The sequence below is a fragment of the Hippoglossus hippoglossus genome, chromosome 15, assembly GCF_009819705.1.
Source record: "Hippoglossus hippoglossus isolate fHipHip1 chromosome 15, fHipHip1.pri, whole genome shotgun sequence".
Lineage (NCBI taxonomy): Eukaryota > Metazoa > Chordata > Actinopteri > Pleuronectiformes > Pleuronectidae > Hippoglossus > Hippoglossus hippoglossus.
The window spans coordinates 17,472,853-17,500,321 of record NC_047165.1 but is presented as its reverse complement, the minus strand read 5'-3'; the positions used below and the strand labels follow the sequence as shown (position 1 = coordinate 17,500,321).

General features: G+C 42.0%; 2 protein-coding genes across 13 annotated transcripts in view; both read right to left on the bottom strand.

The window, feature by feature from the left end:
• The window catches only part of ptk7b (protein tyrosine kinase 7b), a 79,315-nt gene extending 77,955 nt beyond the window's left edge, over window positions 1-1,360 (bottom strand). The window contains exon 1 of one of the 2 annotated variants that reach the window (XM_034608740.1): window positions 726-1,360. In XM_034608740.1, the coding sequence (XP_034464631.1) occupies window positions 726-846 (121 nt within the window). In that variant the 5' untranslated portion in view covers window positions 847-1,360. The remainder of the gene's footprint in view (window positions 1-725) is intronic. The other variant, XM_034608741.1, reaches the window with a different exon arrangement.
• A 1,766-nt stretch (window positions 1,361-3,126) lies between these two features.
• klc1b (kinesin light chain 1b) lies at window positions 3,127-27,263 on the bottom strand. Of its 11 annotated transcripts, none has more exons than XM_034609667.1 (17): window positions 27,148-27,263; window positions 19,322-19,592; window positions 18,786-19,016; window positions 17,557-17,638; window positions 16,793-17,021; window positions 16,566-16,653; window positions 15,492-15,593; window positions 14,746-14,919; window positions 14,084-14,183; window positions 12,774-12,826; window positions 12,401-12,468; window positions 12,022-12,130; window positions 11,872-11,880; window positions 11,450-11,602; window positions 4,715-4,839; window positions 4,465-4,522; window positions 3,127-4,372 (listed from the first exon to the last, which is right to left on the bottom strand). In XM_034609667.1, exons 2-17 carry the CDS (start codon window positions 19,568-19,570, stop codon window positions 4,298-4,300), a joined length of 1,905 nt encoding a protein of 634 aa, XP_034465558.1. In that variant the 5' UTR covers window positions 19,571-19,592; window positions 27,148-27,263; the 3' UTR covers window positions 3,127-4,297. The 11 variants fall into 11 exon arrangements, with proteins under 11 accessions (XP_034465558.1, XP_034465561.1, XP_034465560.1 ...); XM_034609670.1 differs by having other exon boundaries at window positions 17,557-17,635; XM_034609669.1 differs by having other exon boundaries at window positions 26,931-27,188.
• Window positions 27,264-27,469: the final 206 nt, after the last annotated feature.

The following is a 27,469-nucleotide window of genomic DNA, read 5'->3' as shown; positions in this document are numbered from 1 at the left end:
AATGGCGTATCCAATGTGTTGTGTGGGGATGGGGAGTGGATTCCCCTGGGAATGCATGATAATGACAGAGCAATGGCTGCCATCGGAGATAGATGGAGAGCTGCCATCCCTCTGCTCCTCATCACATGTTTAAGTGGAGGAACACGCAAACACGCGTGTTGTTAGTACAGTGCAAAACAGTGCCGGGCTGTGGATGCTCCTTTGATATCGAGTCCTTCGATTCTCCCTTTTTCCGGTGAAACTTCATTCAACGTTAGGGTTGAAATAATCTGCCATTTTGAGGACAGACCCCCTCAAACATACAGTTGTTGTTGTTACACCCCCCCTCCCTCCCCACCACCACCACCACCACCAACTGGGGCTAATGGGGGAGGGGGAGGTGTGGATGGGGAGTTGGGGAGCACCCCCCCTTCCTCCATTGACCCCGAAACAAAATGTACTTTAAATCCCTAAAGTGTGAACTTTACGATTTTGATGTGGAGCTGTAACAAGACCCAACTTTGGCTCGGGTGTTCGAGCCGCTGCTCTCTCACATCAGGCGGCCACCGACTTCACCACAGCCCTTTGGAAAAGCGTGGAGGTCAATGTCGGGTCTGTCTGTTGTTTTAAAGCGGCTTTTTTGTCTAGTTTAAAAGGCATCACACCAACAGAAACAAGCGCCAATGTGTGTGTGTGTGTGTGTGTGTGTGATGTGTGGGAGCGGAGTGCGGTAGTTTGTCACCAACCTTGGAGGTAGATGAAAACAGCGGCGAACATCGGATCCACCGGTGGTTTTCTCCTGCGAGGCGCCGCGGGGTTCCTGCCGCCTTCCCTCCGCCGGCTCTCGCTCCCTCCTGCTAGATCCATGAGCGTCCCGGTGCTGCGCTGCTCCCCGGTGCTGTGCTCTCCGGCTGCGGCTGGAGGTAGAGCGGTGGTGGTGGTGGAGGAGATCCGGTGGGTCACCGTGTGCAGGTAAGCGAACACCCGTTACCTGCGCAGGTCCGCCGGGTGGAACTAACCCGCACGGCTCGGCTCACCTGGTCGTTACGGAGACAACAAGCGGGAAGCGGGCGGGAGCATGCGGGGCGGACGCGGCGGTTTGCAGGCCGACCTCTCGGGCGACTTAACGAGTCCCCGGGAGCGAGGAGTGGGAAAGCCGAAAAGTTTGAGGCGAAGTTTAAACTTCCAAGTGTCGCGCCGGGCGGAGGTTGAGTGTGAGTTCAGCCCCGCGGTGGTTCACCACAACCCGCTCCGTGTAGTCGCCGTGTGGCCGCGTCCAGAGCCACAGAGCAGCGGGTCAGATGAGTGTTGGTCGCTGCTCTCGCTCCTCCGGCTCCGCGATGTTCCACAGTTTCCTCCCACTGAGACATTTTACACCCGCGTCGAGCGCCTGCACACCGCCTTCACAATAAAAGTTAGAGACACTCACTTCCTCTGCGTTTCCTTTGACTTGTTAACAACTTTACTTTTTTACATTTTAGTTGGATCGTTGTTGGATTTCACTTTACATTTAGATTTAATTTGTTTTTATTTTAATTTGATTCTAGCAGCCCCCTTTGTGCCCTTTCAAGACAAAGTTAGAAAAACTAATTTAAAATGAAAACGTCCATCAACAAAACTATTTCAACTTATAGCAACTGAAACTAACATTTAACTTGTCTTTTCCCCTCATATGTTCACTTTATTAATATGTTCAATATTATTATTTTTTTGTCCCACTTTTTATACTAGTGCATCGGTTGAAATAAGTTTCTATTCATCGTTTTTATTTGTAATATCACACATTACTGTTAAAATTGTACAACAAAGACACAACACCTTCGATAGTTCAATTTAGTCCATAGTTGGGTATGGACCAAAAGGTGTTTTATTTTGAAATCAAAGCATTGAACATCCGGTGTGAATCTGTCTATCAGTCGGGGCTTGACGCGGGCTCCCTCTCTCCCTCCTGTGCAGCTTCCGGTGCCCGGACCTGACCTGGGATAAGGAAGACAACACTGCGACCCCCTGGTTCAACCTGATCACTGTCTCCTTCCACTGCACATATCCCATCATCACCATCATCATCTTCATCACCATCATCATCATAAGAATAATAATGTCTAGCATTTGGAATTTGATGCATCTAGTCACTGTTAAAGAAAAATAACTATTAAAATTATTTTATTATAATCTAAATTAGTTTCTATACAAGAATCTCTATATATCTATAATATCTTACTCTATAACTCCTTCGCACATATGTCAAATTGGTATGTTGTGACTAATACCAGCTGACATACTGTATAATATTACTGTGATTCATATACAGTCGCAGTGTTTATGATTAAACCTGCATGAATGCACACTGCTGTGACAGGTCCCTGATGACCTCACCAGCCCAGTGGGTCCTAGCCGTGCAAACACACCACTCTGATCACATGGGGACGGGCCCTGCTGGCACCACCGGTAGTGTAATGCTGTGAGCAGGACTGGTGCCATGTTACTGGTCCAGCTGGCACCTGTGTGACTGTGGCTCCCAGTAACGTGCAGTCAACCTGACTGGAAGATTAAAGGGTCAGGGAAAAACTGGATGTTTATAAGGTGCTGTATTTAAAATGAAATTCAAATCCGACAGCCACTTGCGTTATTCTGTGTGTTTCTGATGTAGGAGGGAGGGTTTGAGGGTGAGGGAGCAGCTACCACCTGCACACTTCTTTCCTGTGAAGTTTCTGAGGGCACAGAGTCAACTCGTGCACTAATGAACTCTGCTGCTCCCGCGTTGCTGTTTGCTTCCAAACACAGCTGAGAGAAGGAGCCCGGCAGCTTCTCTGTCAAACGAAAAAAACCCATCCTGGGATCGGTTAAATCAAAGTGCTCCGAACTGAGGCTCCACATTAAAGCTTTGACATGCTGAGAGATTATCAGTGAGCGGAGACCCCAGGCTGACTTCTACCAGGAGGAGGAAAAACTCTGGGAGACACATCACGCCTTGGCAAGCTGTCAATTTTCACAGGGTTCCCACACATACTTAAAGACACTGATGTGAAAGATCTTGCTTGGAGGAATTCAGAGATTTAATCTGCAGGTTTAGGGACAAAGCGAGAAATAACACCGGTCTCTTAGAGCTGTAAACCAGCTATCAAATGACAACAAAACAACCAGAAATAGAAAATCATTGGGTTTTTATTTCTGAATCAAGGTCAGGCAGTGGTTCAGATTCACTATCAGGCATTATTCTGTTATTACACATGTGGCTGTAGAAGAACCAGGTCCAAACAGAAGCACATTCACCTCTTACCAACAACCTATCTATGATTTGTGAACTTATCAGATTCTATTTAACATTATAACAAAGGATAAAACTAGTGGGAGAAAAACAAAAATCAAAAATAATTACAAGACATTCCAGTTCTTTTGTGTAGCTTCACTAAAAAATACAATTAAAGACAAAAAGACACCCATCTGAGAATTGTGCAAATTCTATCATCACCACATAATAGAAATCTAGACGTGTTTCGCTCATCGTTGTCACTGTGACGACATCATGACACTCACACTCCTGCAGACGAGTCACACATGGCACAGGAGATTCATTCAGGAAGACCAGGTTGAATTAGGCAACCCAGTTCTGCCTTATCATTTTTTATATACAATTTAAGAAGTTGAACATTTCCATCTATGTGTTTTTTTTACCATTGAGAAACACATACAAATTGTAAGTCAGTCATATCAACACAAGATATCCGTAAAAAGTCATGTGACTCATATCATGCCAGTAGAATAAACGTTTCACCCTGTTTCCCAAAGCGTTAACCGACACCTCACATAGCAAATTAATCTCAAGAGGCAAATGTTTAACCATTAAAACGAAACAAAAGAAACAAGAGTGTAGTCACGGCAACTTTACATAATGTCATTTCATTTTTTTTTACATGTTATCTAAGGAAGGGGAAGACACAACATTTTCTAAAATCACATCTACATTTAGAGAAAAATACCAGCAGAGGTGACGCTATGGAAACAGATCAAGTCAAAGTGCAGAGTCAGTGATTCTGAATAAGGGGGGGGTGGGGGGTGAGGTACATTTTCTTGGCTTGGAAACTGATGAGGAAAGAACCAAAAGCAAAAGCAGCGACCTGACTTTAAAATTAAACACAGTAATTGTATATATTTGTCTTAATGAGATGAAACGTCTTTGGGTGTGGATCTGGGGGGAAATGGGTCTTTGGGTCAGATCTGGTAGTGTTGTTAGTGATCGGAAGACGAGCCAGAGGAAGGGGCATCTCTGTGTCTGTGAACAGATCGGCTGACAGAGAGCCGCCGGCGCACCAGTGGCTCAGTTTCCAGTGTAGAGGTCCATGGTGCTGGAGCTCAGGCCCCGGCTCTCCTTGAAAGTACTGCCTCCTCGACTCTGTGAAACAGAGATTATGATTTGAGGAGGATATGAAGTTTGAACATTTCCAATAGTGTAGCACAGATGGATTCATACAGAGTGATCCTCACCTGAAACGAGTCATCACTGGTTTTGTTCAGGTAGTTCAAAGAAGCAGCTCGCTTCATGCTGATGAAAGAACAGTAAGAAAACGATGTTCATTCAGGGTCTGAGCGAACAAAACTAAATACTGATTACACCTTAAGCTGGTTACTTCCAAGCTACAATGAAACAACCTGCAAACGCATCACATGCTTCAACAACTACTATAATTTGCTTTAACTACCTGTTGTCTATCATAACAGAGGATTTGTTCCTTACTTGGTGCTGCGGGGTTCAGGCGGCCCGTTGCCCTGCAGTTTCTTCACCAGCATCTCGCTGCTGCGACGCAACACGTCCCTGAGCTTCCCCAGAGAGCCACTGCGCTGCAGGGCTCCGCTGCCATCCTGCAGACACACACACACACACACACACTCACTCATCAACACACTCATGCAGCAACAACCATGTGGAGGAAAACCTGAAAGTGTCTGCCATTGCAATTCTTTTACCTGAAGTGGAAATTATACATCTGTGTTAATCGAAGGTTTGAGAATTTAGGGAGGAAATTATGCTTTTGCAAATATGTGTTTTCTTGCAAGAACATGCAACCAATATTTGAAATATAATTCATATCATTTTTATCATCTTCAAGTTAATCTCCCTCTGTAAGGAGTAATAAGAGATTTCACACACATCCATCGAGCGTGGTTATTAGTGTGAACGTCTCCTTGTGGTTGAGCTGTGTGTTAATGTCATCATCTACAGTCACCAGAACTAAAGTGATCAGCAACTATTCTGACAGTGTCATTTCTAAGAAGACAGGACTTAGTTCCAGCTTCTCAATGGACAAGCGCTGCCTTTCTTTATAATTAGTTTTGGACATTAATTTTTTCCCCTGAAAAAATACAAAATTATTTAAAATGTAAACATGGGCAGTTTTTTTATGTTCTGACATTTTTAACTCAAAATAGTTCATCAGTTCATTAACAAATGAGCTGGTGGATTTATTAAAAATAACTAAGTTGTGGAATGAGACCCAACAGACCATCAGACAGTATAAGACTCAAGTTTCTCCGGTTTTTTTAGGTGCGTAATTTAAGTAATAATTGAGTAATTAAGTAATTTACCCATCCATCCATCTTACCACATCCCAGCTGTGTTTTAATGACCAACCAACCAGGAAACACTATGCATCTCCTTTGGCTTTGGTGGGACACATAGGTGTGATCATAATGCAATACAGTCTTATCACCAGCAGGGAGAGCTGTGGATGAGTCTGAGGCTTTGGAGGCAGAATGAAACATTTCCATCCAGAGAAGAAACATGAAACAAACTGTTCCCACCGATGACACATCGACACAGACGTCTCCATCCGAAGTAGAAAACAGACAAAATGTTCACAAATGAAAAACTTTATTTGAGAATACCAACAAGTGTTGATGCAATAATCTTCACAATGCAGAATGGTAAATATAATGCAGTCCTACTTACTAAGATAGTGCTTATAGACCTTACCATTAATGTTCTTCCACTTGAGGAAACTGAAGTCACACTATATATGTCAAGAATAGACAGTTCAATAAATAAGCATTCCACTAACACAACAATATTGTCATAATTATGTGATGAACATAGTCAATTCTTCTTTTGTTCAAGAGTTGCATTAGAAGTATAGGTGGACTCATTGGAAGGAATGAAGAATCAAGGCAAGTAGCATACTGAAAAGCCATATAATAGTCAATGCACTTGACAAATCTATAAATACAGCCTACAATTTTACTTCCAAGATGTTAAAGTACATTCAGTTAGTTAAACATCTCAAATAACATGTTGATCTTGAGGAAAAGACTCGCACTTGTACTTCTGGCGGCTAAAAACATGATTCACCAAAATGACGATGTTGCAAAACAACCGTGTAAGAAAAAAGGCAACACACCCCATTGAGCTTTGTGTTCAAAATACCGTAACCATAGCCAGAGCGGGCACTGTGACTGTACCACCAAAACATACACGAATACACACTAAACACTACAGTGGAATCAAGGCTTCCATTAAATCTAAATATTACTCCTACACCAACAAATCAAGGCAATTCTGGGCATGTGTGTCCTTTATTTTGAAATCTGTTATCATGGCAATCTTTCAGGTGTCTGTGCTCCTCGACTAGTTTCTTTGTAAATGCAAGCCTTTGTGTATATCGTGTGCCAACATAGAGCCTGCGTGAATACTCCATCAATCCAAGGACATTACGGAGAGCAACTTGAAAATAAATCACCATGGCAACAGCTTGCTGCGATCGAACCAATTTTGCCGTCAGTCTTGGCCTTAAACGGTGCTGAGCGTTACTGCTCGTTCACAACAGGTAAACACGATGTTATTGTTGACAAACTACTGCCTTTATATTCAGCCACAAAACAATTGAAAAGCATTCTTTAAAAAAAAAAAACGTAAACAAAAATCATAAAAAAATCGAAACAAATAGGAAATACGTCTATAAAAACAAAAAGAGTAATGCTCCCTTCTCATTTCCTGCCAACTAGGCTGAAGATGTTTAAAAGAAATCATTGTAAATGTCCGGATTGGCTTGTGTAGCTTTACAGTACCATTTCATCTGTTCAGGCATTTGATCTCAGGCATTGAGTTGAAACAGAAATTGTAAAAAGGTGAGAGGAAAATAAGATGCAAGTGACACAGGCCGGTTGGAATCTAGCTTTGAGGTCAATTGTCACTTAGAAACAGGCTGAGAGCCTCTTTACACAAAAAAGTCTTGATCATGGTCCAAACCAAGGTTCATGTCTTTGTTTTATTGTACATTTGATGCTGTTAGTTTTGGTTTTACATGTGTATGACATACATACGTCCTGTCACCATCACCTACGAGGCCGATCCTCCTTAACTGAAGACATTTGTATGTATACGGGCGTGTCTGACCTCGGTGTGGGTAGTAGTCTTTCCATTTGGGAGAAAACGAATGAACGGTTTTGTTAACTTCATTTCAACTGTTATATTGTGTTTTTTTACAACCAGCATCACTAACTTCACGTTCAGTGCTCCACACGTAATGTGCCAAATGAGCGTCCTTGTGGCTTAAACATTATATCGACACTGCAACCACTCCTTTGAGCCTCGTGTGCTTCTTTTTCTTCTTCTATTGTTCAATGTTGTTTTATTCAAATAAGTGTTGTGTGTGGTGTGAAAGTGCCCTGAGGTCTCAAGGCAACAAGCAAATTCAGCGTGCGACTGTTGCAAATCAACTGTGGAAATATATTATTTTGTATAATATTAAGTCTATAGTATCAGTTAGTTTCCATCTGACTGTGCGTTGGAGTGATGTCTGGAGCTAAAGCTGCTGTCGAAGGATGCACTGATCCTCAGAATCATTCAGCATTTCCTCTGCGTGTTTAAACTTTTTCCAGTAATTTATATTTCCATCTTCCCTCTTCTCCTATGCAGCTAATAAATCAACTCTGCATCCATTAAAAATTACAAGTGGGTGTTGGAGAGAAGGAAAATGTGCGAGTGACTTCCTCACAGGGAAAGATTACATACACTGACTATTTTTAATGTTAAGTGAGAGAAAGAGTTGGAGTAATGATTTCTGATATGGAGAACGACACATGGTTAGTGAGACGAAAGGTTAAGAGAGAGAGAGAGAGAAAGAAAGGGAGAGGGGGAAAAACCAGAGCACAGATGAGAAGAGAAGACCAAACGTCCCGGCAGCGGTCAGTGGAACTGGGGACAGAGGTGACAACCAGGTGGGGGCTTTCTGAGTCTCTGCCGCGGAGGGGGGGCGCCGGGACAGCAGAGGGGCTTGGTTTGTTGGGACAGAGAAGGCCAGAGGGAACGACAACACACATCCTTTTACTATTGTGTTGGGGAAGGAGAGAAGGATGGAGGAATAATCTTGATGGCTTAGGCCTGATAAAAGAGAAAGAGAGAAAGAGACAAAAAGACAAAAACGGCACACATTGTAAGATTAGGAGCTCTGGGGGTTTCGGCTTCCTGATGCAACTGTGTCACATACACATCTGGAAATCTGAGCTGCAACTGCTTCCTACAATAACCTGCCCTGTCTGACCTGCACCAGGTTTTCTGTAACTGCATCAAACTGATGTGAAAATCCAGCAGCACAGGAGCTGCACTAAAGGAGGAGCAGGTCGTGATGCAGTAGGTGGGCGGTTGCAGTCACAGTGACTCAACAGTTTTTCTTTCCTCTCTTGGTACCAAAAGGTCCGAAGCTGGCACACTGCACTCAGCCGGTGACTGTGCACTGCAGACGTCAGATATCTGCCAGCATCAGCACAAATACATAATCATATAGCTATTACACTGATGATAACAGGGACTGATGTTGTGATAATATTCCTGTTTACTGCATCTTGAATCCAGAAGTAAAGTATGGCAGTATCAACTTCCTTAAGCCACTTTTATATCTGATAAATGATGAAAATATAATCCTACTACATAATAATACTAAATACTCAGCTTTCCCTATATTCTATAATCTTTACCTTTGACTAATACATCCATTACCGAACCTATTACTATGTCATATAATACATAAATATAACACCTAAGCTTATCAGGTGGAGTAACAGATCGAGAGGGGGAGTACAATCCACTGAGTGAGAAAAAGAAATTCCATAGATAGGCTGATTGGTTGTCATGGCAAGAGTAATTAACTAGGAAATAGGTTAGTGACAGAAAAGAAAAAAGGGCAAAGGATGAAATCTAGAAACATGCAAGCTAACAGGAGCACACTGAAGCTGAACACACAAAGCAGATACAGACACACACACATGACTCCAATCATGCATTTTAAAAAATGAGACATGCACACACATACTGTACAAATTAACGCAACCACAAATTTCGCCGACAGCTGTCGTCTCCATCCACTGGTTGAACACACACTGAGTAAATGAGCTAATGTTGAGTGTGTAAAACACCTCCATCAGACTTTCTGAGAGCAGCGTGTTTGGGCAACGCTTTACAGAAGGTGAGTGGCAGGTCTGACGTGTGTATCACATTCTCTCTGAGCAAATATCTACACAGAAGCAGACAGCAATTTACAAGCCTCTTTTCTACAACATTAAATAGCCAGGTGACAGTTGCACATGTTGGTAGATGATGGATGGATGGATGGTATTTGTTTAACAATCTTTTTGTCAAAACCTCAAATGTTTTGGGACAAACAATTTTTCAGAAACGATCTATAAAAGCATGAGAATGTCATGATGAGTATATTTGCTGTTTTAACTGAGTGAAGTGAGTTTCTACTGCTGTGGCTGTGATCGTGAAAAGCTCGCACACAACCTGCGTTCCTCTGCATGCCGACACACGTTTCAGAGACAGACAGGTGCACACTTGGATGAACACACATGCCGGTGCATTTGCTGGAGTGAATTTCCGAAGCGGTTTGAGTCGCAGTGTTACGCGTATGTGTCAATGTGTCAAGAGAAGCGTTCACACTCACACAACATCCAGCAAACACAAACCCCACCTTTCTACTAGATGTTACCCACTCAGGGAGCAGCGGAGGTGAGGTTAACAGACATTTCTCAACCATGTGTTAACACAGTGAACGCACATGGTCCATTAGTGTGCATGTTAAGGGTGAGCCCAGCAGGCCGGCATAGCTACATGCATGTTTGGACTGGGTTGGTGCAGTGAAGGGCGTGACTGCACTTAAGTGAGGGGAGAGGCACAAGCTCATACGAGGCATCTCTTCTGGCACAGTCCTTTCCTCTGGCTTATGTAAGCATGACCAGAGGGCTCCTTCAAGCCGGGACACAGCTTTAGCAGCGACGATTAAACTGCAAACACTGCTACACTAAATATTAGCAATTTGTATTGGCTGACCCCTTTAATAACGAGGAGAGAGGTTACAAGTCCAAAGGGAAGCTCTGTGCAGAAATGAAAGCTGCACTGTGAAATTACATTAATGATTGTTGGTCTCTGGGAAACCGCCTGAGTGGACTTTATAATGAGACTATAAAAAAGAAGGATGAACTGTTGCATTAAAACTGCTCCATTTACTGGAGAGAGAGATCCTGTCAGTGGAATTTAATGGTGGAAATATGAGGCATCCAGGAAAGGATTTCGACAGACGGTATCTCTTTGAGCAGATACATATTAATGTGTTGCCAGGGTGCCACAGGATGAGCTTGTGCCTTTTTGTTGCCGCTCCACTTGTGCAGAAGCGTTACCAGCAGAACAACGACATATTAAAACAAGGCAGCAGGAATTCATTGTCGAGCAATGAACAACAAAAGTAAGAACATTTAGACCAAAGCAGACTTAGATGCTGTCAATAACGGGTCAGCATGCCAAGACACTCAATCAGCTTTACATTTCTCAAAAATAGATTTCCTGGTTGACCTCATGGGAAGGACATGGAGATGTGCATCTACAGAGAGCTGATGGACTGGTACAGATACAGTTCAATGAGTGCAGCTACACCAAGAACTGGGAATGAGAAGCTATTTAATTTAAAAAAGATAATTTTAATAGAATGGTTGTGTAATTTATATTTAGTCTATGATTATATGTCACAGTGTCATAAAATAGACCATGCATGTAGGGTAAGCAAAATGAGAAGATAATTATCGATATCAACTGATATGACATTTTTTATCTTGATATGATTTCTGGCCTCATGATCCAGCCTTACACAAAGGAATTACTAATTTGTGCATCTGTGCAGCTTGACCACATTGAGAGAGGGCAACCTGAGCTTCCTGAGCGCACTCAACAGCTTCCTGTCTAATGAGACTTCCTGACAGCTCTGATGAATTAGGTAGAAGAGCGAGAGGACTCCCAATAATCAGTCCATTAAAGCACTAATCTGAAAGAGTCCTGTTGTCTCATCTTTCAAGTTAGATAACTATGCATTCAATTTCTATTACTTTGTGGGATGGTATGTATTCGTTTACACTCTGTGATTACAAACACCGCCTTGTTCTTCCAGTGAGGTCACTGGCCATGACTCTACTATCGTGGATTTGTACTCACCCCATTCCACTCCACGCCCATACTCACTTCCTCGCCGGTCTCAGAGCCGCTCTCATACTTAACGCTGGACAGGCTGTCCCGGCTCCTCCGCCTGTCACCATCTGTGTCCTTCAGGATTTCCACCATACGTGTCTGGTTGATGGGGTCGATGCCCTGATGGAGAAAACACACACGTATGATGCACAAGCAGATAAATATAATAAAATTTTAACCAGACGTTAGCTTGACAATATGGATGAGAGTGCTGAGGGTGCAAAGTTATATGGAGAAAATTTAGTGATTTTAGGTTTCCTTTCTCCCTTGATGCATTGTCACAGCATCACAGAGACGAGGGAACATTTGAAATGACTGAGGTGAGAGTGATGTTAGGGGAGAGAGGTGAGGTCTCTGTGGGGGCTATCAGTTACAGACAAACCACTTACTGTGTTGCTCTGGATCCATAGAAATGTAGAGAAAGAGAAAGGGATAATATAAGATTTGACGGGGATCACATTTCAGAATTCAGAAAAGCAGGAAGTGATGAGCTATCTCCATGCAGCGAAGGCCATTTTAAGTTTGGAAATGCTGCTCACCTGCTTGCGAGACCTCACAGCGCATTCTTCCAGGGTCTCAGCAGCCTCTAGCTTGCCCTGACGGCGGTACAGGGCCCCCAAGTTCCTCAGGGTGGTGTTCACGGTAGGGCTGGACACAAAACAGATGCACACACCAGAATGTTGTCAAAGGTCATAAGAGGAACTGTTTCATTTGAGCCACGAGAAACTACTGTACATATAAATTAATCCTGAATTAGTAAAATTGCTAAAACATAAATGAGAAAACATAGAAAGTTTAAAGAATTTCTAAAATATACAGATGTCACCCATGTATAAATACAAAGTAATTCATATCCAGCCTTTAATAAGCGTGTTTATGACCGAGCTGTAAAAACATGCTTATCAGTGTCTGCCTCACCTATTGACTTTGCAGGCCTTGTACCAGCCTCCATACTCCCCGTATGGAGTGTTGTCTCTGTGCTTGCCCTGGAAGTAAATAAGGGAGAAGAGGAAGAAAAGCGTGTGAAGGGGAGTGGTGGCTTCAAACTGGTTCCGCAGCATTTTTCCTATATTTACATACAACTATCATAAGCCAAATGGGGATTATAATGTTTGTGAAGGACAAGATCATATTTCACTTTCCAGGAAGTGAATGTAACAGATCTTTCCAAATTTCCCCGAAACATTTTATAACCTTGCATTTGACGTGTCTTTCGTACTTGTTTTAAAATGTTTTATGTTTGCTCTGCTTTTATTCAGAATGACACGAGGACGATTTCACAAACCCTCACCTTACTCATCTCCTCTCTTTCCTCTGCATGCATCCAGATGGGCTTGTTCTCAGCTGAAGAAACAGACAGGACAGGTGGTCTACACACAGTGCAATAGGACTGGACAACAGCTTAACTGGTTGATGCCAGCAGGTTTATTTTAATCCAACATGAACATTAAATGTTAATCTGTTTTTGGTTGTATTTGGCAAGAGAAATACAAGAAGAAGTAGGTGAATTCTCTTCCCACCTGGAGTAAAAATATTAAAATGCTGGCTAAATGTTCTAAACAGTTGTTTATAATATCAAGATTGATTCAGCAACATAGCAACTTGAGCTAATTCAATAATACATAAAACATACAGCTTTTGTTTTTAAAATTAATAATTTCATAAAATCAAGATATACTGTAAGTGTATAGATCTTCATACATAAAACAGTATAAATACAACATGGCAATCAAAATACAACCTGGTCTTATAACACAAGTAAAGTAATAAAGAATGATTTGTATCACACCATTTCAGACACCCCTACTTAACTTTAACGTTTTCAGGTAATCATTAATATGCATTGATGTATTAAAATTCATGAAATACACCTTTGAAACATCAAACACATCACATGTAAGATTAAAAAGGGATATTCAACATTAACTGTCTCTGTTTAAAGCCTCTGTGTTGTGTAACCTTCACCTTCAACTCACCAGGAGGTTTAAAGAACATCTAAACACTTTTGTCAGGGTAATTTCCCACATGAAAAATGGGACCTTTTTGAAAAATGTGAGATCCTTTTGCTCAAAAAGCATCAGCACAGTGCATTGTGTTGAGTCTTTCATTCCATTTTCAAAGCAGTGAATCTAATCCCTGGAGAAAAGCCACCAAAAAGCTTAACTTCAACTAAAAAAGAGAGAAGAAAATAGCAAGAGCTCATTTTTCAGACAGGTAAAGTCTTTATTTCTTCAAATAGTTTCTGTAAAGATTCTCAGATTCCTCTGAATGGTGAAGGTCGGCACCCTGCTTAGAACATCGTCCCCTTTCTGACCAGCTGTCCATCAGTGACCCTTCTCACTGGTGTGAGATGACAGTAGTATAAGATGGAGTATAAGATAAAAGGTGGAGGGAAGTTGAGAACACAAAAAACAAATTTAGTCTCTATATAATGAAGGAAGTTTAATGGAACCCACCACCATGTTTCCTGGGATAACGAGATGTTTAGTCTCTGTTTATAGGTTGAATAAAACAAGAATCTCCAGCTCATTAATAGAGAAATAACATTTTGACATGCAACGCCATATAATGTAAATTATAATATCCGCTATGAGGCCTTACCATCAACAGATCCAAACTCTTTCTCATGGGCACGAGTCAGGATCTCTTTGTACAGAATCTCAGCCTCCTTATATTTCCCTTGTTTGAGAAAGCAGGACGCCTGAGGAAGAAAAAGAAGCGAAAGCACATTTTTGTGATGGATCAAATGAGCCTATTGACTAGTAATGTGCCCCGAGACAGCAGGTGCAATCTGTCTGTATATTTCTCCTGCGAACTGCGGTGGCTCCTAATAAAGCTATTTAGCACTGCAGAGCCTTCCCTTACTGTCGCCATACAGCCTTTCCATCATCAATGGGATAGGACAGAAGCACGGTTGAGGTAGGGAGCTAAAAGCAAGTCAGCAGATAAAGGACTAGGGGCGAGCTATAGACAAAGCTAACTGAAACAAAAAACTCTGAAGATGACTCGCGTGCTGAAAAAGTGTCATTATATACTGCTTTATAACTATTCTTTTTTTTTTTTTAATGGCCCATTTGTCACATCTGGCCACATCAGCTGGATATATACAGATAAAGTGTTAAATAGACATGAAGAAATGATTGGTTGGGCTCACAATGAAATTATTGTGTGACTGAGTTTACCTTGGTACATTCAAGGCTCAATAGAGACTGTGAAAGGGGGAAAAAGTGTAACAGCTGATATGGTGGTAACTTTTCCCTCACCAGGTTGTTCTTGGTTTTAGCCACGTTGGCGTCATCTGGGCCCAGCCTGCACTCGTAGATCTCCAGGGCACGGCAGTAGTAGTACTCTACCTCCTCATACTTGCCCTGGTTCTGGCACAGCAGAGCCAGGTTATTGAGTTGTTTGGCCACATCTGGGTGGTCCTTCCCCAGGACCTGATGGAAATCAAGAAGCAAATGTTTTGAATTAACATTTCAGTCTGTGTATCTGCCTCTGTGCCGTCGGCTGCCTCCAGCACCTCCATCTCTTCTCGCTGCATTCGCCAGGCAGCATGTCTGCCTGATGCAGGCCCCTCAGGAAATCTGATAAAAGGCTGGCTGATCAATAGATGGTAAAGAATATAAATTTCAAGCAAAGACAAATCATTGTACACTGCTGAGCTCTGTAGCTGTACCATGTCTCCTATCTGTCCCTCTACTCACTCCCCCAATGCCTGCTATCCATTTTTAGCTGTGCTCTCAATTAAACCCTCCAGTTCCCCTCCGACACGGGAATGGCCCTCAGCAGAGACTTCACAGACAATTTAAGAAAATAATTTGCTCACGTCTTTATTTATAGTCTTTTGTGAGCTCGCGTTACAGTGGCTCCAACGGACATTTTGAATAGATTATCACTGTTAATTACTTTAATACAATGAGATAACAGTTCACAGGTTTAGCCCTCAGATCAGGTCTCGATAGCTGTGTTGTGAACCTCTGTACTGGTTCAATCCAGGGATGTGGCCTACCTTTTCTCTGATCTCCAGAGCCCTCTTACACAGAGGCTCGGCCTCCTTGTACTTCCCCCGCTTCCCGTACAGGACGGCCAAGTTGTTCAGCGTTGCAGCGACCTGGTCAGATAGAAACAGAAAACCTGAATAAGGCCAATTCCTCTCTGATTCGGTTTGGTATTCACAGTGTAGCGTCGCAGTATCAGAACTCTGTTAACTTTGCAAAGGGGAATATGTTTTCATCTGCATTGGTTTGTTCTTTAGCAGAATTATGCAAAAACTACTGGTCGGATTACTACAAAGCTTAGTGGAAGGATGCAGTATGGGTCAGGGAGGAGCCCATAAAATGATGGTGCGGATTTGGATCAGTGAGAGATAGGACATTTTTTTACATTTTCACTATCTCAGAGAATTATTCATAGATCTTGAATCAGGCATATTTAGGGGACCGATTTAGTTGCAGCTTGATTGAATTTAAGGGTCTATTGAGCCTAGGTGGAGGTATGCACTCTTAACTGCCTTTCTAGTGTTGTAATGCCTTGACACACAGTTGTTCAATCAAGCAGTCTTCAAAAAGCAGAAAGACACATGGATTACATAGGTTGTGAGTAGTCACCTGCCTTTGTGCGTTTGCATTGAGGATAAAACATGGAAAACAATCTGAGATTAGCTCTGTGCTTCAATAGCTTCCTTTAGGCTACAAAAGATGTTTTGGTGACAAAGCGTAAATCAATTCCTGCAAATTTGTTCATAAGGGTAAAAAAAACATTATCTTACTTTTGGTTGTTCTATTCCTGTTGGAAGGATTTCATAAATTGGTGTATGGATGTATGAGCACACACTGAGCAGTTCTGATTGATTTTTTTTAAGCCTGCAGACGCATGTACTTTAATAGTCGGACAAAATCCCCACAGCCTGACTGAGCAGCACAGTAAACACTGCAGACTGTGCAGTTATTGCTTCCCTGTTGACTGAGACCTTGAGCGGTTATGAACCAAGACCAGATGACTAATCTCATCGATGAAAACGATAACGACGAGATGGATGTGTCTAAATGAAGACATGGTTGCCGTGGCAATGGCGGAGTCTTACAGCAGGATGGTCTTTTCCCAGGGTTTTCTCCCGGATAGACAGAGCATCGTTGAGCAGATGGGCTGCCTCTTTGTATTTGTTCTGATCCCTGAATGGATGACAGGGAGAGGCAGGACAACAGTATGAGACCGAAGTGTTTCTCATTCTTGTGTAGAGAGGAAAGCAACATGACAAAAGTGAAATAACAGCAGAAATAACTAAAGCTCATAAATGGGGTTGTTTCTGACCTATAGACCAAGGCCAGGATGTTGAGCATGGTGGCCACATCAGGGTGGTCGTGTCCAGATGTCTTCTCCAGGTCCTCCAAAGCCTGCTTGCAAAGGGGCACGGCCACCTCGTACCTGCCCTGGGAGGCATACTGGATCACCAGGTTGTGCAGGGTTCTCAGACGGGCTGGGATCTCGTAGCCTCCCTGCTGGGCTGCTGCCACGGCTGCACTGTTGTGTTGGTGCGGCACTGTGGGGGTACAAAGGTTGAACACACAGGTCAGAGGTCAGCAGGCTTGCAAGGCAGAAAACTCTGACCTGATTATATCACTTACTACATTTGAAAGAACATAATACTGTGATTTGAGGAAATCAGATTAAGGGGGTTAATTCAATTAGTGTTTAATGGCATGACACAAAGTTATCTCTTGCTTGCACAGTCCACCAGATAATCAGACTAATGCCAAACCAAACCTGATTTCCCTCATTCAAAGCAAGTGTGGTTATTGAAAACCTTGCTTATTCTTTTAACTAGATTTATGCTAGTAGTTATTTCGACAAGGATAAAAACATTTGTGTTTGCTTTAAAAATCTCAATTATCTTATTAACTGCTATTCCAATAATGCAATACACATTTGTTTTAGTCACATACCATAAATACTTTAGGATGTATTAATACCTTTTTACTAAATTATGACTATATCATTTGGAAGCGAACCATCCTCTATTAAAGACAAGCCTTGTTATTAGGTGTTATAGTCTTATGGGTGAAACATGTTCTTACTTCCTGGGCCATGCTCCTCTTCATCATTTGGGAAGAGGTCGTCCAGGGAGTCCTTTGGTGTTTCTCGGTCCTTCTCCTCCTGCTGAGAGGATGAAACCAATATGTGGATCAGACTCTCTGACAGACAGCAAGAGTAATGGATGACAATACAGAAACCTGGCATATCAGATATGACAAATAATCGATGACAGGTAACACACACAACTCAGAAATTCTGAATGACAAGCACATTGATCTGAATACATCAAAGCGAGCACACATGAGATACTACCTGTCTGAAAGCTTATTATTTATACAATTATATCAGTGTAGTGACATACTGATCATCAGTGAGTCAAAACGTTCAGTTACAAAAGAAGCTTTGTGGTGCTACAGAGAAGTTTTGCTAATGATGTCAGCAAAAATTACACCATCACATTTCCCACTAAAATTGTGAGTCATATAGAAATATATTAAAACAACCATAATATGGTAATATTTTATTTCTTTTTAAACATTTCTGGGCCACAACTTATTTTGGAAAAATAATACCTCAGCCATTAAGATATGCAAATGTATATCATTATTATATGATGAAATATTTGCAAATGGATGAATTATACAGTTCTTCTTTCACCATGACATGATGAAAATAGAGTTCAGGATAAACTGGGCTCATCAAATGATGTTATTAATGCAGTTGCCAGTTCAAAGCTGGATAATGGATGACTTCCTGCTTGATCGAGCAGATGATGGATACAGGCTATTACATTCTCATTTTGTGACTCCGTTTAGAGTCAGGATTTGTAGTGAATCATCTCCAGCTCCAAGAGAACAAGAATCCAGGAAGAAAATCTCATTCCTGTCACTAACAATAGTTGTGTTCTTCTTTCGTATCCCAACTCATTGACAGTTCACTGCCCTTTACAGTTAAATTAGTGCTTTTAAGGCATTTTCATCCTAACTTGTTCTATTTTGGTTCACAGCACAGGAATTGTCTAACCAAAAAGGCTTCTCCATTTTACTGCAGAGGCTAAATAATAGATTAAACCTGAATCGATTGAACTCAATTGAATAGGACAATCTAACATGAAACGACACATAGGCAATGTTTAAATGGCTCAAAATGTATGAACCAAATATTGCAAAGTTATACTAACAGCCCATTAATAATACATAGGAGCAATTGTAATAGTGTGCGAGGGCCATCTGTCTTGATACCAAGCTTACTGTCAGTGTAAAGTACTCACAGTGGGTGAGACATCTTCATCATATTTTTTCAGCTGGTTCATGAACTCCAGATGTTTCTTCTCCTCCTCCAGCTGGGCCACACTCTGCTCGCTCTTCTGCAGCTTCTGCTGGGTGTTGGCCAGCTCGTCACGCAGCCACTGGTTTTCCTGGCAGAGCCTCCTCACCTGCGCACGCAGCTTCTGCTTCTCTGACTCCACCGCGTTCAGGTGGTTGGACAGAGCCATCATAACCTGGGACAGAGACAGCATTCAAGAACAATGACATTTAACAAGGACAAACTGCTGCAGCAGCAGGGTACATTCAGATTCAGGCTGATTCTGAATGAATCACGATCACCACACAAGCTCAGTATAGAATGAGGAAGCAGAACCACCCAAAGTAGAGGACAGTAGCATGTGGCTGTGTGGATTAAATAACACACAAAATTTACCTTAAATGTAATTCACTTCATAAAACAGAAGATTTTCCTTTCACCTCATATCATGACCAAATTATTAAGTTCTTAACTTATCCTCTTTCGACCCCCCTCTCTTACCTGTGCTTCTCCCAGGCCCAGTTCAATCATCTCCACTGACTTGCGGAGCAGGTTGGACTTCTCATGCACCAAGTTGGCCTCTTCATCCTTCTTTAGGCACTTGATGGTCTCAAGGAGGCTATGGAGGATGGAGTTGTGCTCGTTCTTCAGGGCCTCCAGACCCTGGATCACCAGCTTCGTGTTTGAGATGATCTCCTCCTGAGTAAGCTTCTCCAGCTTCTCTTCCCTTGGATAAACCATGGTGGACATCTTCTATATAGCTCAAGGAAACCTGTGAAGGTTGAAAGAAGATTGGGAACTTGCTGTTAGAACTACTGGACTCGGTTCTTAGCAGTGATGTTCACAAAAAAAAGCTGAGAGCTGAGTTATCTCAGCTAAACTGCAACTGCTCCATTCTGAGTTTAAAGATATCAATGTCCAGCAGTGTAGAGCCATGCTTTTGATAATAACAGACAGTGTAAATTATTTGCTCAGCAAATAAGATTTTACGACGACCCTAAAGCAACGTTTTGGCGATGAAAGTGTGATATTAACTATTGGACACACAGGGGTGAGATACATTGGGTCAGCATTTTTGTACATACTCAGAATGTAGTCAGCTCAATATGAATTTAAAAAAGATGTTTAAATACACCATGAATTAAAATGACAATGTTGGATCTGAGTCTGCTTGAATTTGTGACCTGCAAGTAGTGAACATATAGACATGTCCAATCTAAAAACATGCGCAGTATCAAATAACTGTGTTTTAGTCAAGACGGGCAGAAACTAAGACTTCTGGAAACTATTCACTCACAGTCACTTGCTTCCTGATCAGTCACAACTTGACTACCAGCGGTGACTATAAAGCACCCTAACCTTACTTTCAGCAACAGTTCCACCTTGTCGTCAGTCCAAGCTAAGAAAAGCCTGGACTTACTTTTTTCCACCGCTGCATAAAGACTGACTACACGGCACAAGCGTCACCAGTTTACATGAATGATATGCATTCTCAGGTGTTTTACTATAGACAGAGATTGCATCTAATAGGGAGCTAAAGCGTTTGCCTGTGCGAGGATCATTTTAAACAGAAAATGAGTAGAAAGCTGAGGACCACAGGGGACATTTTATTCTGGGAGGACATGGTGCTGGGACTTGGCTCATATAATAAGCTCTGGTTGGGAGCAGGGCTGCAGCTCACAGTGTACCAGAGGGCACACAGATGCTGCATTGTGAGTGGCTTCTGGTGCCAACATTACTTTAACCAAAACAGAGGCCTAGCTGGCTTCATGGCCGGCACAAGAGTCAAGGAGAGGATGACTTAACAAAAGCCTCAGCAATACAGCTCAGCAGCTGGTCAAGACAGAAAAAGAACCTCAGTGTCAAGAATACTGTGTTCAGAAGAAATGTCAGCCTTTGGGTGAGTACATGGAACATTTTCCCAAAACAGTCTGAAGATAATCCATGACTCATTGAGCCACATCACCGTTGGCTCCATCATTATGTCAGATCCAGAAACGGCCCTGCCCATCCACATAGTGTCCAGGCAATGTTGCGTTAGAGCAGAGTGTATTATAGCAGCAGCAGTGGGAGTAAAGGGTTAAGGATGCAGAACTAAACCCCCACTGAGAGCCACCTGTCTAGAGAAACATGTACTAGATTGTTTGGTCCAACCAACTGTCGTAAAGCTACTAAAGACAATAATCAAACACAAGAAAGGAAACCAGAAAATACATTTAAGAGGTTTTCAACTAGATCATTTTGACATGGATATGATTTGGCTGTTTGTTACAATGTTGCACTATCGTGGCGAATGTGGATCTAAATAAACACTCAATTAACACTAAATTGATTACCAAAAAGGGAACTAATTTTCTGTCATTTTTCAGCTCGAATGTCCACCTCACTTTGTTAGCTTCACCGTCCTCAGACCTCTTCTCAAAGAAAATTTGCTTATGTATTTTCTGTGAATCATGGCTCAGCGTTAGAGCTGAATCTTGCAGTGGCAGACCCACATTCAACAAATCTACCGAGGTCTATTAATGGTATCCGGTAATTATAACCCCCTCCTGTGTGATTCATGCATGTCACATCATGCAATTAGAGCTGGGCTCTGTCATGGGAAGCGTTGTTTATGATACTAATATATTTTATTATAGACAGTAGACACGAACACAGGGACAGCTACTGCAGTCAACTCCAGGCTGTCTTAACCCTTTAATCTCTCTGTGGAAATGAGCTTTAATCAGGAGGACAGTGATAACTATGTACCACCAGGTGGAGGCTCTCTCTTGGCAGGAGAGCAGCAGTGATCAATAATCAAATGTGTCAGCTAGACTCATATGTGTGTTGGAGGCTTCACTCGAAAAACTGCTCATTCACTTTTGATGGCTAGTTAATGTTGCGTCACGTTGCTCACACTGCGCATGGTAGAATTTTAACGCTACAACGAAGGCGTCCGTAAACAGAATCATATTGAAACTATTACATAAGCACGGGCGATAATATGAATAGGTACACAGGATTAGGGCAGCTGGTGAACCTGGTGTGTTCATCTGGTTGTGGGTTTAATTTCCCTTGTATCTCTTTAGCATTGCAGTGATAGCTAGCATGGCACGTTAGCACAAAAGTTGGCTACTTTGAGCATGAAACAGTTATTGATGTTGATAAAATGATCGCAACAGCAACATGCATCGAGTACGCCCTCCGTCAAGCGTTAACACAATTCAGACGATGGACTCCAGCATAACATTATGGAGAGCAAAGGAGGAAAAACAAAGGGCATTTGTTTCTCATCTTTAAATTATATTGTTCATCCATTTTCTTCAATTAAAAGCTTGACCATCGACCACTAACTAAAATCCAATGAAGAACACCAAAAATGCATAATTTATGAAGGAAATGGTACCTGTTCATTATTTCCCCTTTCCCAACATAATTTAGGCTAAGTAGCAAGATCACATATTCAAATATAAAATGTAAGGTGTTACAAACTCATTAGTACCAAACTATTTCTGGGTGAGTGCTGTAGTCGTGGTATGCACATGTTTAATATGCCAAAAAAGATAAGACCAGAGGGCTTACAGTTATCACTTACAAGACGTACATAACAGTAAAATGTGTGAGTAATCTGTAAAGTTCAGCTGCAGGCAAGAAGTAACAAGTTTCAGGAGAACTTAACATTAAAGACAAATAGGCGATGACACGGACAAGAGAGAATCATTCTGTCCTGACAAAGAATAAAAACTCACATTCTACTTTATGAACGTTAAGAACAAATAAAGCTAAACTCTTAACAGCATTGTTATAAAAAAAAGGACTGTTTTGAATAGAGTTCAGAGTCATATGACCATCATGCTTTAAAGAAGCACGGTAAGTGAACCCTTACTTGACGTGTAGGCATGTCAGACAGACTAGGACCAGCCTATTTTCTCACTGATTAAGTCTGACAATGAAGCTCATACCTGCTCTCTTCAAGATACAAAACGATCTGTTAAAAACAAAACGAGCATATTCACAGATGAAGCAGCTTATTACCCTGTGCAGTTACTCTGACTCTCTGAGCTGTTGAACATGTGGATGAAACGCCTGACTGGCTTTGTATAACCAGCAGATAACAAAGTATAGTAGTACTTTCATGTCAGCCAGCAGAACAACAAGCTGCTTTCCCTTGATAACAAACACAAACACCTGTATCAAGTACCTGCACTTCAATGCATTCTCCAGACTGCTGAGGTTAATATTTTCCATGTCTTTAAAGTGGCGAGATAAAGTCCAACAGGCCTGTTGTTTTCTTTAAAACATTACACTTAGATTAATGTTTAACATTTCCCCCATTTAATCATTGTTTTATAAGAACCCAGTGCAACCATAGTGCTTTTGAGACAATATAAAAAAAACATGCTCCTCGTGTACAAGTTAGAGCCTGAGCGATATCAGTGATATGTGCTTTTCACAGACATGTGTATTGCTGTTGTTTTACAGAATAAACGATGCAGAAAAGATCTGCATTTTTATAGCTAAATATTTTACATAATCAATTTGGTTTATTTCAATAATATGTTCTATATATTTAGTTGTATTTGTGTTTTCCTTGATATTTACAATAAAGTATATGGTTAAACTGTAAGATATGAAGCCACAATTACATGTCATTGTCCTATAGGGTTTGGTTACGGCACCTCAGGAATCATTGCACACACACACACACACACACACACACACACACACACACACACACACACACACACACACACACACACACACACACACACACACACACACACACACAGGTCGGGCACAGCAGCACACATTCACCCAGTTTGGGCTTTTATCCAAATCCCCTCATGACCAGGTAGTGAAATGACCAGGATCAAGCATAGTTCATGAGCAGCGAGTCAGCCAGTGGTTCCTAATCATGAGAAAAGCTGCCGGTTAACTTCTCATGACAGGAAAAAAAGTAAATACAGGCAGACAAGGAAACTCTTGACCTAGAGCTGCATGCATGCCACTTTAATATGTATGTAAAACAGATAAGTCATGGTGCATTAACAGATGTTCCTGCTTCTTACTGGTAGTTTAAGACAGATGGAGGATTTTATGAAAAGTAGCTTTACAGTCGGGCTGCAATCGAAAACCATTCAGAGTGGAAAGTTTGCACAAGATATCGGATCATTATGGGTAAAAAAAATATTGTCGACAAAGTCATCGTGGTTCTTTACTTTTTAGGGATAAAAAAAAAAAAAAAAACTAAAAACACAACTGACAAAAATCTGAATAATCACACTAAGACTCTATGTCCTTTACTAAAAGCAATAAATTCCTACTAAAGAGTTAAACCATCTATTATTCACACTTGCAATGTTTTCAGCTGCTACGGACCAGAAAACTAACCTCGGTTTCAGTGGAAGATCAGAGCCTCATAGTTTGGCACAGACAAAAGCTGATGAAATAATGCTCCTCATCCAGCAACAGCGCTACATACCGGATAAGAGCATCATACAATTGCTGTGCTAATCCAAAGAGATCCTTCTGAAAATGAAAAAGGAAACCTTCCGTGTGAAACAAATGGTAATGAAGCTGGACTGCAATGAGAGCGACGAGTGTTGATGTTGGGGCGAGGAGAACGGGAGCTGTCTGCAGGATGATGGTGACCTTCCCACTGCTCGTTCGGAACAAGCAAACATCGGCTCAGGGCGCACATCGAGAGACGACCCCGCCCCTAGCAGGGAGGAAAACAGAGGAGTGCAGAGGGGGGGAGGGAGCCATGATGATCTAGACTCTGCTTCTCTATACTCATCAGACACAAAGGAAGATACCTAATGAGACACTATAGACTCAATGATGATTCACGCAATCAAAGGGGGCTGCTCATCCCACATGACACACTGCGAGGTTCAAATCTAATGTGTCATGGTGCGACACAATATGTGTGAAAATAAAACTGCTGGTCATTCATTCTCACCTTAACACCAAGCTATACTTGTCTGATTGTCTAGTGTCGAATATTTGACCTTGTTCAGTCCAGTAAATGGTCATAAAGCCATAGGAACATTTGAAACATGACACCAGGACTGTAATGATCATACAGGAAATGCCAGTTTATACGGACAAACTATCTCTCTCTCTCTTCAGGGACGTTCATGGTCTGACTAATGGGTTTTAGAAACACAGTTTTGCACCAGTGAGTGCTGACACAAAATCAAACTGGCCTTTTCTTACAAAATTCATCTCTCTATATTTCAAAGTGGCATTAGATCAGCTGTGTTGCACTGAAAAAATGGACATGATGGTAACGTTGAACTTACAGTATATAGGAGGCTTAATTTGTGGTGCATAGAAATATTGCATTAAATCCACAGTGAATAGCAGCCTTCTCTACAGCTAACAATTCTTCAAACCCCCAAAAAATCTATTTAATAACAGGACCATATAAGCAAAAAAGAATTTGCTGAACAGACAAGTCTTGCTTTCCTGTCGATTCTCCCAGGAACTGAATTTATTGACAGGTTCGATGACTCAATCTTGCAGGCCGATCAAAGGTCATATCATATATTGCAGTTTCAAAGCCAACACAAATGCCCGGGAGGAATGCAGGTTTATGAAAGATCGGTAGGTTTTCAAAGAAACAACTTGGCTCTGACTGTTTCCTTTTTTTTCTCTGATCAGTGGAAGTCAGGGATGCGGTTGAATAATCTTTTTTTTGGCTTACAACGATTCAAGAAAATGTGGTTAGTGGAAGGGAAATTTTTTCCGAGTAATCAACCACAGCCCTGGAGTATTTCTCTAATGTGTTTACCCACCCAGAGCTCCACTCTTCATCAGTCTTCATCAACAGAGGTCTGACGTCTCACATTATCACAATGCCATTTGGTAAACACCATCATTACTCAGTCCCTCGTTTCTCAGAATCTCTTCCTTCCATTACTGAACTACAGCTTTTCAAGTCGATGCTTTTACCCCACTGATCCCGAAACTGAGGATCAATGCTTATTTGCTATAAATATGCACATTGAATCTTTCGGACTTCAAGAGGGGATGAAACCAAGTCAAGAAGATGACATTGTTCTTCTCTAAAAAAGCTTGGGTTTGGTTTCAAGCACGCCTGACGACAAAAGCTTAAGTTTCGGTTTTAAATGTATACATTAATATTGAGATCAAAATGTTCTTAGCGGTCAATCTTGATTATCAAATTATAATTACTTTCATGTTAAAGATTATGTGTTAACCTGCTCGTCCAGCCCTATGTTCAGCTTAATGTAAATAATACAACTCATTGCAGTGGCCATGGGAAAGATGCTTTGAGGAAGATTGAGGTATGTATGATTATTATGGACTCGAACAGGCCAGACTGCAGTGGGAGCATCAGCAACCCGGTTGCCAACCTCTGTGCCATCTCCCCAGAGACGCCTTTCTGGTCTGTCTCAACTTTGGCTGCACCGGATCACTTCATCTTCCTCTTGTTTCCTGCTCCAACATCTATCTAGCTCTCCTGCGGGCCTGCATCACTGCCAGACACAAAGGAGAGGCTGCCATCGAGAAGGGTGTGGCGGGGCCTGGGACACCGGGGAGGGAAGTGCCACTGACACGGACCACGGTCCACCATCCCTCCACTGAAACCAGCTGCTGGGAGCCATCTGTCTGAAACATGTCTGACTGAACACTGCCACTGACTGTACAACAGATACCTGGTAGATCTGGAATAAATCAGACGGGGGATCTGTTTAACTAAATGAGTATCGTGTTGAAACTGTGACACCTGTTTACACTGACGTCTGCACTGCTGCGCTATGATGAAGCGATGCTGAAAGCCAGTGGATATGGACGCGACATGTCAATGACTGTGCACATCCTCCGCCACAGGAAGCAGCGACACACTCTGAAACATTTGCTAAATAAAACATACAACGAAACAAAATAGCTTGTAATCATTCAGCTGGAGATCTGCTCCTTACTGGGATCGGGTGTTTCATTTTGTTTTGACTTTCGCATTTCCCTGCGGAGCTTCGACTCCCCGCCTTCACCCGGCAGCTGATTAACGAATATTAAAAGGAAGGATGTTGGATCCTTCACGGGTTTTATCGCGACATTTTCTGGATGTGTGCTCGTTACATCAGGCAGTGAAACTCGCCTTTCGATCTGCCCAGGGCTCCCGTCGGCAACAAGCTAGCTTCGGCTAACCAGCTAGCATCACCACTCCCTAGTAGCTACGAGTTTCGCCCCGTTCGGCGCGTCGAGTTCATCCGTTCTACACGCGGTGACTTGCATTTACACTAGTTCAACACGCGGCCATGTTCGGGTCTCCGGTTCTTCCACCATGAGTTCTTTAAAATGTAGGTATCACTTACCGAGAGCTCGGACTGACGGCCAGCTCAGCCCCTTTAAATCCAAAATGTCTGCCACACTGCGCGGTGCTCCCAGCAGCCTCTGCGGCGCAGAAGACGTGACGTCATGTTTTGTTTTCGCCACATCTCTATAAAAATAAGACAAATCTAGATTTATGGAAACTGACAAATAACAAGTAAAATACACATGTCTGATAAATGTCAGCAAATATTCATGGAAAATGGAGGAAACCAACAACTCAATCCAATTGGAAGCTAAAGATTTTTTTAGTATAATTATTTTGTTTAAGTTAAAATGACGAGTATGATACACTAACTTTTTAGA